The sequence below is a fragment of the Carassius carassius genome, chromosome 34, assembly GCF_963082965.1.
Source record: "Carassius carassius chromosome 34, fCarCar2.1, whole genome shotgun sequence".
Lineage (NCBI taxonomy): Eukaryota > Metazoa > Chordata > Actinopteri > Cypriniformes > Cyprinidae > Carassius > Carassius carassius.
The window spans coordinates 23901390-23914075 of record NC_081788.1 but is presented as its reverse complement, the minus strand read 5'-3'; the positions used below and the strand labels follow the sequence as shown (position 1 = coordinate 23914075).

General features: G+C 35.1%; 1 protein-coding gene across 1 annotated transcript in view; it reads right to left on the bottom strand.

Moving 5' to 3' along the window:
* LOC132114805 (low-density lipoprotein receptor-related protein 8) overlaps window positions 1-11088 on the bottom strand; it is a 29652-nt gene extending 18564 nt beyond the window's left edge. The window contains exons 1-9 of the mRNA XM_059523135.1: window positions 10972-11088; window positions 9246-9596; window positions 4899-5018; window positions 4364-4489; window positions 2612-2783; window positions 2302-2517; window positions 1332-1450; window positions 888-1027; window positions 519-663 (exon numbers count right to left, since the gene is read on the bottom strand). Coding sequence (XP_059379118.1) covers window positions 519-663; window positions 888-1027; window positions 1332-1450; window positions 2302-2517; window positions 2612-2783; window positions 4364-4489; window positions 4899-5018; window positions 9246-9596; window positions 10972-11035 — 1453 coding nt within the window. The 5' untranslated portion in view covers window positions 11036-11088. The remainder of the gene's footprint in view (window positions 1-518; window positions 664-887; window positions 1028-1331; window positions 1451-2301; window positions 2518-2611; window positions 2784-4363; window positions 4490-4898; window positions 5019-9245; window positions 9597-10971) is intronic.
* Between the last annotated feature and the right edge of the window lie 1598 nt (window positions 11089-12686).

Below are 12686 nucleotides of genomic sequence, written 5' to 3'. Positions count from 1 at the left end.
AATGACAGAAATGATATTTAAGGGTGATCTATTCCTTGACAGTAATGACAGTAGGCTGCATGTTTAATAGGCCTACTGTCCCTTTAAGACCTGCATGCATACGTTATCCTCTCAACTGTTTACATTCCGTTCAGACATAACCAACTGAGTCTACATTTAAACCTTGTGTGTTTTGACAATATTAAAGCAAAAGAGAAATTAGTTTAATAATTAGGCGCTGTTTGACAGGTTTTAGCGCGTGCAAATAATGAAAGAGTAACTTACCGCTGAGTTAAACCTGCTATGAATGCATGTTGTGTTGTACAGTATATGATGGAGGCGCCAGAACTGCAGCTGATAGAAGGTGAGCTGTAGCACGATACGATATTCCGATATTTACTTCCGATACTACGATATTTCTTTAAAAGCAGATCGTGGAGACATTTTTATCATCCACGATCAAAAGTTGTCATATCGCACACCCCTACTCTGAACAGAAGTTAGTTACTATTTGGAACAAAAACAAGTTAAGAGACCACCTTTAGGCTGTAGCAGTGGGTGAAGAATGACCAGTCCAGCCGGTGAAACAGAACCAAGTGTCTGGGAAACCTGGAGCATGTTGCCATTGTGCTTGTCTGCACTACAAATAGAGTTGGTCAATTGGTCACTCCAGTACACTCGACTCTGCAGGGGACATACATTAAAACTTCACTACTCCAATACCAATGCATCATCAATTTTATATTTTAATTAATATTGTCATGAATAAAAAAATGCTTAATATACGAATATGGATCATATGAAATAATATTGAGTGACACAGGCGTGTTTTGTTTTTATAAAAGTAAACTGGTCATTGTAGGCCATTATATAGAATGAAGAAAAGTGACATGCATTGTGTTATGAACCTCAAATATGGCCAGTCCAAACGGTTGATCCAGATATCCATTGGACTCTACAACTGTCTTTCTATGTTGCCCATCAAATGCAACCCTTGATACTGTGCGCAGACCTGAGTCAGCCCAGTACAGCAGACCACGAGGGATATCTAAATGAGGGGAAAAAATTAAATCAATCAGTTTATTTATTGATTCTGTTAATTTCCTGTTTAATACTGTAAAGCTGCTTTCAAACTTTTTTTGTATTAAGCACTATAAAAAATAAAGGTGACGATTCAATTTCACAGTTTTTCTTTTATACAACTCTTATCTTGTTTTCAGATCCATGCACTCGTTTAAGGATGGGTTTGGTATTATTTATATAAAACCTTGATGCAATAAGTAATTAAGTAAAATATAGAGTGAAAAAAGCAAGCTAGATTTTCCAACTTTATTGCTTATGGGAAGTCTGACCTAAGGAGATTGCGACAGGATAGCGTATATATGAAGTTATCAGCGCTATTCTGCTCGTCCCATCCAAACTGGCACGCTCAATTCTGGGAGACGCCTCACTATCTGCCCAGAACACATACCTGAGAAGAAAAACAGATAACCTCACTAAATTCATTCAAATATTATCCAACCTTAAAGCAATACTTCAGACAAAAAATGTAATTCTCTTTTCGGTTACTAACCCTCATGCTGACCCAGATGTATAAGACTTTCTATGAAAATTGACACTTCAAAAACCATGCAAAATAACATGAGGGTAATCCATACAACCTTATTTGATGAAGAAATGTCTTCTGAAGCAAAACAGTAGGTGTGTGAGAAAAATACTAATAAAGCTTGATGTAACAAAATAGTGCACGAGGTGACAGTCTTCTGTGCTTCTGCATTACTTCTTCATAACGCGCTTCCATAATACTTCAAAATGTGCTGATGTTAAGTCAAGAATGCATTGATAAATCTGCATTTGACCTTTGGCCAGAAACAATAGTTTATAGTTTAAAAAAACAAAAAACATTAGTATTAGACATTCATTCATCAGCTAAGGTCGTATGGATTACTATCATGTTCGTTTTGCATGGTTTTTGAAGTGTCCACATTAAGGGACCCATGGACTTGCGTTATACAGAATCACAGAGATGCATTATTATTTTTTTAAATCTCTATGTTCCACTGAAGAAGGTAATTTACATCAACACAGCCTGAGGGTGAGTAAATGATGAGAGAGTTCCCATTTAAAGACAAGAAATCAATATTGGCCATATCTTTCCTAAAAAAAAAATATCTTATTGTACACAATTTATCACACTGGACTAATGTTTAAAGGACTAATGTTTTCTTTATTTTTATTAATCAAAATATTAGCACTTGTCACATTGAACCTTAGATTTATGTTACTATCAATTATATAGAGAAGTAGATACAGTATTTTTACCCTAGCAGCGGCTGGACAGCAACTGCAGTAGGTCTGGAGAGGCCAGAGATGAGCTCACTTTGTTTGGAGCCATTCAGAGAGGCCACATGTAGAGCATGAGTGTTGGTGCTGACCCAGTACAGAAGCTCATGAATCCAGTCTACTGCCAATCCCAGAACGCCTTTGGAAGCCTTTAACAACCCAGTTGGTCTATAGTCTTTGGAGTCTAAAGACAACCTGAAATAGACATATGTTTTGTGTTGGAGCAATTTTTAAGCATTAATGATAATAATGGGTAAAATGTTCTAATTTAATATATATTGCTCTGTACCTGTAAATTATGTCATTCTCAGGACTGGTCCAATATAACGTGTTCTTTGCATTAAGTGCTGAAACAGGTCCTGGTAAGTCTCTTTTATATGTGATGTTTCTTTGCTCAGAGCCACTGAGGTCCATCCATTTAACCCCCTCGCGAGTGCTGACCACCACATGAGCAGCAACACCTGCACAAGACCAAATCAGTGTCACCATTGTTTACTAAAACTATAAAAAAAAATCATTTTTGTTCACTGAATTAAAGTTGAAATAATGTTAAATAATTAGAATATTAAAACTCAAATTAAAAATATAAATGTGACCTTGGAAACTAAAATAAAATACTATTCAAAACTAATTGAAAATAAAAAGATAAACTAAACAGAAATATTAGAAGAAAGAAATCTAATAATACTGACAAAAGCAAATACCAAAACATACTATAACAAACCTTAAAAATAAAAGCCATTTCAAAATATGAATAATACTATAATGTAAAATAATAATTAGGATAGTATCGTGTATCAACGATAGCAGATGTCTCTGTCGATAGTGAAGACAATATTAGACTCATTCTCCTATTAATATAATATTCAATTATATAATATAATATAATAATGATTATTATTATTATTTTTATTGGGCGTCCTATTATAATTTGTATATCAGCTATCAAACTGCACGGCTATTTCACTTCAGCACCGCATTTCTCACACACACACACACACACACCTCAAATGAGGATTAGAGCTTGTATTCGGTGAAGGAGTAGTGAGCCAGAGTGTGGTTCAGTTATATATAGATCAGTTAGTGTGAGCGCTAACCGTGCCAGAGTGCAGATTTTCTGATACGTGCTGCATGATTGCATGAATATATCTGAGCGGCAAAAGCTATAAATCTGTAAAACAATATATTGTGAGAGGGACGTGTGTAACCGCGTCCCATATGACTCAAAATAATAAACCACAAAGTTAACAAAACTTTTCACTCCACTGGGTTGAGCAAGAGTGCTTCTCTGCTGTCTTCACCCCTGCAATTTTACAAGTAATCTGAATATATGTGCAATATTTTAAACGGGCCCTAACTAACTGAGTTTAATGCCACAGTTATGTTAGAATGCATCTCTTTCTTGTTTCTGTGGCGGTGCGTCTGTCTCGTCATGAGGCGCTCGGTCCGGAGCGCTGTGTGACTGATGCAGCAGTTCAAGTGAACTTTACTCCAAATATATGAACTTACCTGTTTTGAATACTTTATATTTAACATGTTTGTTTATGTCCAATATTAGTGTTAAACCTCTGGACTTTAAATGAAATCTACTATTGATTTTTACCGTTGACTGATTTTGCAGATCATTTAGACTGATAACCTCTGTGCACAGATACGGCAGATTTGTCACAGGACGCGCGATATGAACTAGCTGTTTTAAATACAGTATTTTTATATTTAACGTTAGTTTATCAGTATATTTCAAAGTATATATTTTTCAATTATTGGTGATTCCATAGGCTCTCTCTTGCACACCTGCACGGTTTAAAACACCAAATAGTTATGCTATGACAAGAACAAAGAGTCTCTCTTGCTCCACCCATGAAGGATAATATCATGTATCGTCGATCTCACGGGCTGACGATATGAAAATTGACCAATATGACCATATTGCCCAACACTAATAATAATAATATTAAATTCACACAGACACAAAAATATACACAAAATATTCAAGACATGCAATCTTTACAGGCCAATTACATCGAAATCTTCCTCTCACCTGTAGACTTGCACTGTCCAGTCCCAGCGGTCAGCACATACCCCTCCTGACATTCACACGCAAGAGATCCATTGGTATGGACACAAATTTGATCACACACATCTAATTCAAGACAGTGGTCCACATCTAGAAGTGAAAAGTGAGCATTTGAGTGGAAAATCTATTATGACACTTTTAAAAGATAATCCATGTTCTTTATGTTTTTGTAGACAACTTTGGTTTATCGTGGTAAATTATAGCATAACCAAAAGAGTGAAGCAGGAAAAGCTCATTTTTATGACATTTAAATGTGTATTCAGTAAATTTTCCCACATTACCATGTTTTATACAAGCATGTTACCTCACTTAGGTTATATGAGCTACTTAAAACTACTATTTTTAGCACAGTAACCGCCCTGTTCTGGACACTATTGCTCATGGAAAAAAAAGAATGATCACTGATTGTTCTACAGTGCTATTTCTACAACAACACTAATTTGTTTACATTGGACCATGCAATCATTTAAAAAGTTGACCGGTGTGACTCAATTCTCACCCTGACAATGCGTGTCCTGGACCAGCCTCATTCCACTGGGGCAGTCACACATGAAACCAAGAGGTAGATCAATACACAGATGAGAACAGCCACCGTTATTAACCTCACATTCGTTGTCATCTACAGAAACAGAGAAATAAAGACACATTGTGAATTTGTACATGTTCATTATTGTATCAAAAATAAGCATCAATTATAAAACTTTTTTTATACTTGTTGCTCTGTCCCTTTCTCTATACATTATATTTGATTACATGTACACATACACATATAAAGCTATAGATCGGTGAAGCAATATATCGTGAGAGGGAAGTGTGTAACTACGTCACATATGACTCAAAATAATAAAGCACGAATTTAACAAAACGTTTCTCTCCACTGTGTTTAGCAAGAGTGCTTCGATGTCTTCACGTGCTATCAGAAACTTCCTATTTCCAACTTACAAAGTCATGATTACAAGCTTATTGCATTATTTTCTGATAAACATAACAGTGGACAGTGGTTTGTGAATGATAATGCTTAGCCTAACACACGCACACACACAGTTGTGTGGACGAAAAAGCCTTGTTGATGTCAGAGGAGAATGGGAAGATTGGTTAGAGATGATAGAAAGGCAATAGTAACTCAAATAACTACTCGTTACAACCAAGGTATGGGGGATATTTTTTTGACACACTTTGTGCCCCTTAGTACACATTGAGCATCGTTTAAACACCACAGCCTACATGAGTATTGTTTCTGACCATGTCCATCCCTTTATGACTACAGTGCACCCATCTTCTGATGGCCACTTCCAGCAGGATAATGCACCACGTCTCGAAGCTCAAATCATCTCAGACTGATTTCTTGAACATGACAATAGCTGGGTTTCCATCACCCTGCTTTTATGCGCAAGTATCGCATCAGAACCGAGTGATGGAAATGCAGAATTTCAATTAAAAATGCCTTAATTCATCGCTTGAGGTGGTTCTTGTGCGAAAAATTGGTTAATTCGATTAATGGGAGATGGAAATGCATTTTGAGAATAAATTCCTCTAAGCGCATAAAAAATGTATGTGACTTTGTGCTATGGGACGGTAAATCCTGACTAACCAGCAGAGCAAAGTCTGTCAAAGTATTACTGTATAATAGCCTCCCAGAACTGGTAAACGACAGCGTTCCCAAACAGCAGCTTCCACCTCTGAAACCAATGACCGCATTCATTGCGTTTCGACTGATCGTTCTGATGTGCAAATAATTTATTATATAGGAAAATTATTATATTCAGTAGCTTCTCTTCAGTAGCTACTTTTCTGATGTGATGTAGACCCAGTGCTTTGGGATGTGGTGGAACCATCATGGATGTGCAGCCAACAAATCTGCAGCAAATGCGTGATGCTATCATGTCAATATGTCTCTGAGGAATGTTTCCAACACCTTGTTGACTCTATGCAACGAAATAATTAAGGCAGTTCTGAAGGCAAAAGGATTGTGTACTAGAATGGTGTACCTAATAAAGTGGCCAGTGAGTGTGTGTGTGAGTGTATACAAAATACACTGCTGTTCAAAAGTTTGTAATCAGTAAGTTTTTTTATTTTTTAATAAAGTCTCTACTGCTTATCAAGGCATATATTGGAGGGGAAATAAGATGTAATATTGTGAAATTATTACTTTTTCACTTTAAAATAATGGTTTTCTATTTTAACTATTTTAATATAAATTGCTGATCAAAGCTGAATTTCAGCGTCATTAATCCAGTCTTTTAGTGTCACATGATCCTTCAGAAATCATTCTTATATGCTGATTTTCTGCTTCTTTTTTTCTTTTTTTTTTTAGAACCGATGATACTTTTTTTCAGGATTCTTTGAATAAAAGAACAACATTTATTTAAAATAGAATTCTTTTGAAGCAATATACACCACTGTCCAAATGTTTGAGGTCAGTATTTTTTTTTTTTTTTGAAAGAAATTAATGCTTTTATTCAGCAAAGATGTGTTAAATTGATTTAAAAAAAAGTTATAAAGACTTTAATTGTTTTTAAAGATTTCTATTTTTTTTACGTAAACATTGTTCGTCAACTTCATTCATCAAATAATCCTGAAAACAGTATCACAGGTTCCAAAAAAGTATTAAGCAACAAAACTGTTTCCAACATTGATAATAAAACGGCATATTAGAATGATTTCTGAAGGATCATGTGACACTGAAGACTGGAGTAATGGCTGATGTAAATTCAGCTTTGCATCACAGAAATAAATTATATTTACTTAATATACATCACAGAAATAAATTACTATATAAATATAGTATGTTATTTTACCATATTACGTTTTTTTACTTGTATATTAAATGCAAAATTAAAACATTAAAATTCTTACTGATCCCAAACTTTTGAACAGCAGTACACACACACACACACATATATACATATACATATACATATATATACATATATACATATACATATACATATATATACATATACATATACATATATATACATATACATATATATATATATATATATATAGGTTTCTTGAAGTGTCTTGGAGACATTGCCAGAATTTGCCACTGTTCTTCTGGATTTAGTCTGTTTTAGTTTGTTCTATTTCTTCATGGGATTCCAGACAGAGTGATGATGATGAGATCAGATCTCTGTGTAGAGCACTGGCTGTTATCAGACTCTTTGTGCAAACAAAAATCTCACTTGATTATTACAATTAATGGCAAAAATAATGTTTGGAAATGTAAACTGATGTTTACTACTGACACACTACAGCAAAAGATAGAAATAACTGACTTAAAATCATTTTTGTAGGTAAAAATACTAGTGGCCTAAGATTTTACACAGTACTGTATGCATGCATGTGTGTATATACATTTATAAATTAAACTAAAATTAAATTAAATTTATGCATTTAGCAGACGCTTTTATCCAAAGCGACTTACAGTGCATTCAGGCTATACATTTTTACCTATCATTATTTATTTATTTTTTATTTATCATTTATTTATTATTAGATCATTATTTATAATTTATATTGTTACAAAAATATAAATCTTTCTATTTCAAGAATTCAAAAACATGTATGACACTTTGAGCAAAAACATTAAGTAGAAAAATTGTATACTTTAAAATAAAATAATCAAAATGACTACTGAAGGATCATGTGACAGTGAAGACTTTGCATCATAGGGACATTTATTTATATATATATATATATATATATATATATATATATATATATATATATATATACACACACACACACACACACACACACACACACATATATATACATATACAGTACAGACCAAAAGTTTGGCCACACCTTCTCATTCAAAGAGTTTTCTTTATTTTCATGACTATGAAAATTGTAGAGTCACACTGAAGACATCAAGGGCTATTTGACCAAGAAGGAGAGTGATGGGGTGCCGCGCCAGATGACCTGGCCTCCACAGTCACCGGACCTGAACCCAATCGAGATGGTTTAGGGGTGAGCTGGACCTCATACAGAAGGCAAAAGGGCCAACAAGTGCTAAGCATCTCTCGGGGAACTCCTTCAAGACTGTTGGAAGACCATTTCAGGTGACTACCTCTTGAAGCTCATCAAGAGAATGCCAAGAGTGTGCAAAGCAGTAATCAAAGCAAAAGGTGGCTACTTTGAAGAACCTAGAATATGACATATTTTCATTTTTTTCACACTTTTTTGTTATGTATATAATTCCATATATAATTCCACATGTGTTAATTCATAGTTTTGATGCCTTCAGTGTGAATCTACAATTTTCATAGTCATGAAAATAAAGAAAACTCTTTTAATGAGAAGGTGTGTCCAAACTTTTGGTCTGTATTGTATATACACACACACACACACACACACACACACACACACATATATATATATGTGGGGAAGTCGCACCACTTCCCCCTAATATATATTACTTCCTATATATTAGGGGGAATTACTTCCCCCTAATATATATTTAGGGGGAAGTCGTGGCCTAATGGTTAGAGAGTCGGACTCCCAATCGAAATGTTGTGGGTTCGAGTCCCGGGCCGGCAGGAATTGTGGGTGGGGGGAGTGCATGTACAGTTCTCTCTCCACCTTCAATACCACGACTTAGGTGCCCTTGAGCAAGACACCGAACCCCCAACTGCTCCCCGGGCGCCGCAGCATAAATGGCTGCCCACTGCTCTGGGTGTGTGTTCACAGTGTGTGTGTGTGTTCACTGCTCTGTGTGTGTGCACTTCGGATGGGTTAAATGCAGAGCACAAATTCTGAGTATGGGTCACCGTACTTGGCTGAATGTCACTTCACTATTCACTATATATACATACATATACACAAACACAAACACACATACCACAGTTCTCTTCATCGCTGCCATCTTCACAGTCTTTGATGTTGTCACACCTTCCTGAACTGGGCACACAGCGTCCATTCGTGCACCTGAACTGTGACCTAGCACATGTGTGTGCGCACGTGTCTAACTGTTCATCTGCTCCATCAGAGCAGTCAGGAGTGCCATCACAGACGCTACGGGAAGGGACGCAGCGCGCTACTGCCACACAGTGGAAGGAGCTACTAGTGCAATTAAAACATGAGATCTCATCGCTGCTGTCTCCACATTCATCCACACCATCACAGCGAAGATTCAGAGGCACACATCTGCCGTTATTACACACAAACTGCTCCGTGTCGCACTTTGGAAAACCTGCGAAAGATGAGAGTAAAAACATCTCTTTAGTTCTGAGAGATTTTGAAAAAGGACAGTTTGAGAAGCAGGAATAACCTACATGTGACTACCACAGAAACAGGACACAATTCTCTATTAATGATATGTAGCTGGACTACATTTGATCAAATTAAGTAGGTGAATATGATCTCGGTCACACAGAAACCGTCCTAGAATCTAGTGATGTAAGAATTGTTTGATAGAGCCAGAAATGCATGCATAAGAATGTAAATGTCCCACATTAACAGTACAATAGTGTACGGCCAAAAGTATGCAGACACTCCATATAAAATCAAATTGTCTATTCCAGAGAAAGCTAATTTTAACGCTATACCACACAACGTAATTCTATCGAGTTCTATGGTTCCAACTTTGCTGCAACAATTTGAGGGGGTCATTTTCCGTTCCAAAATGACAGCAAACAAAAAGTTCCTGAAGAAATGTGAAAAAGTCCAAACCTGAAGACATATTGAGCATCTCTATGATGGAAGCTGCAAAATCCCATAGGGAAAAAAACAAACTACTGACTTCTGACAAAATGATGGAGTTTTGACCCCTTATAAATCCCCATATTTAGAACCATTTGTTAGTGCAATACAAACATTGACTGGAATAATATTAATATCAATAAATAAAATGTTTGAACACTTGTTTGACCGTTCAGTAATGCCAAAACTGGGAAAACAATGTAATAAATAACTGTAAATATAAAAGAAGAAGTCGAGCAACAGGCTAGGGATTTTAGGATATTCCCAGTTTGTGAACAACAATCTGAAGTCAAACCATTTTATATAATTTTATAACCTGTTAGGATATGTCAGTGAACGCGACAGAATTTTCCGCATAAATTTGGCCTACACTAAGATCAGAATCAAATTCATCCAAATCCAATAAATGAAGAGAAAGTATTTAAACTATAATTTAAAATATTAAGCAGATTAAAATATTACCTGTATGATATAATATGCAAAATTACTAAGGTCTCACAAACTTTCTACCATCACTGTGAGAACAGCGGTCTATTATCTCACGCGTGCACGTGGAAACTCCTTTGACACATTACAAAGGAAGTGCAAAATGAAATCCAGTGACAATACGTTTTTTTCGTCCATGTTAAAAGTACATTTGCTTGATAGCCATACCGCATGTTATATTGTTACATTTACACTGCACGTGGAAAACATTTAAGACTTCGAGTTTGTCAGCTGTCATTCGATCCAATCAGATGGCGTGAGAGCGCAGCGTGCAGCGCGAGGTCCAATAGGAAAGTGTGAACGCTACCGATGCGTTCAGACACATTAGACACATGCATTTATTATCCTTTGTCCACGCAGATTTACAAATCATTCCTTACCTTCTGTTAATTGCAAACTTGACACACACGTCAAAAGCAGTAGTACCACACCAAGGTGTTCCATGCCTTGCTTGGTGTCCTCTAAGGTGCGCGCTTGTCGCAAGGCAATGACGTCATGTCCGCACTACAGAATATGTAATCGCCCCAAAAACGAAAAAGTCGACTCCAGAAAGTACTAAGTCACACTTTAAAATGTATGAAGGTCGTTGTATTTTATAACAGAATATCAAACGATATAGATAGCTATTTTTAATAGCTACAGATGGCAAAAGCTCACATTTTAAGTAAAATATTTCACAAAATAAAATTAATGTTGTTTTAAATTGTAAAATAATTGGTATACTGTTAAAATCAATTTTGGTTAAACTCTGCTAGGAAACCTTTGTGAACTTAATTCGAATTTACCAATCATGTCTAGTAATTTATCCTTTATTATTTATATGCATGTATTCATATATGCATGCACATGTATGTCCCTTTTCAATTTGCACAACATTTGTGAAGTCCTTACACAATTGTTCAGTAATACTGCACATTTAAGAGTATCTCTCGCTCTCGGTTTTGTGTTTTTGTGTTTACTACCATTTCTACTCTGTTCCTATTCCTATATGTTTATTGCAGAGATGCCCCAGGTAAAGTTACAGAGATGAATGGGGGATGTGATTGGTTCGTACGTTCTCTCAGGTCTGAATGAACAACATTCTGCCATTATTGACTAATTATAAAGTAAATAACTGTCCTGCTTTGGTATCACTGCTTTGTATCACGTCAAAATAAAACTTGAAATGGCCTGAAAACGTGATGACTGCGTAAATTTTTAGTGAGCATATTAGCATGATAAAATGAAAGATATATCTTTGTGTCTGTGGCAGTGTTTACAGAGCTTTTATGACGATGATCCGAAAATAAGTTGACTATTAAAAGAACAGCTGAATTCAAGTTCACAAATAAAAAAAATATTGGTAACATTTTTACAATAAGGTTTCATTTAATGAGTTAACTAACATGAACAAATAATGAAAATGTATTACATTATTTACTACTATTTGTTTACATAATTTATTACAAATACAGTTGTTCATTGTTATTTCATGTTAGTTAACAGTGCATAAACTAATGTTAACAAATAACTTTTAATTTTAATAATGCATTTAACAATGCATTAACTAAGATTAATAAATGCTGTAGAAGTAGGCTATTGTTTATTCTTAGTTCATGCTAATTAAAGTAGTTAACTAATGTTAACTAATGAAACCTGATTGTAAACCGTTTCCAGAATATTTTCAAATTGTTACTCCCTTTAATTGTTATTTTGGAATAAATATAAAAAGGCACAAAAACACTATGAAATATATAATTATTATTAATATATATATATATATATATATAAACAATATTAATAAAATTAATAGAATTATATTTGTTATCTTTTTATGTAATATGCATTTACCAAGGAAAATGTGACAACATTAAGTGTAACAGGGACACACACGTGTGTGTGTGTGTGTGTGTGTGTGTGTGTGTGTGTGTGTGTGTGTGTGTGGCTATATAACTGCCTCCTGGTTTTAAAACATCACCTCATGCCACTGCTTTATAACAGCTGCTTTATAATTAAAAATTAACTTCATCAGATGGCTAAATGTAATTTAAACAGCAATAAAGCCAGAATAAAAAAACAAACAAAGCCATTTTACAAAATCTTTTCCCCACGATAA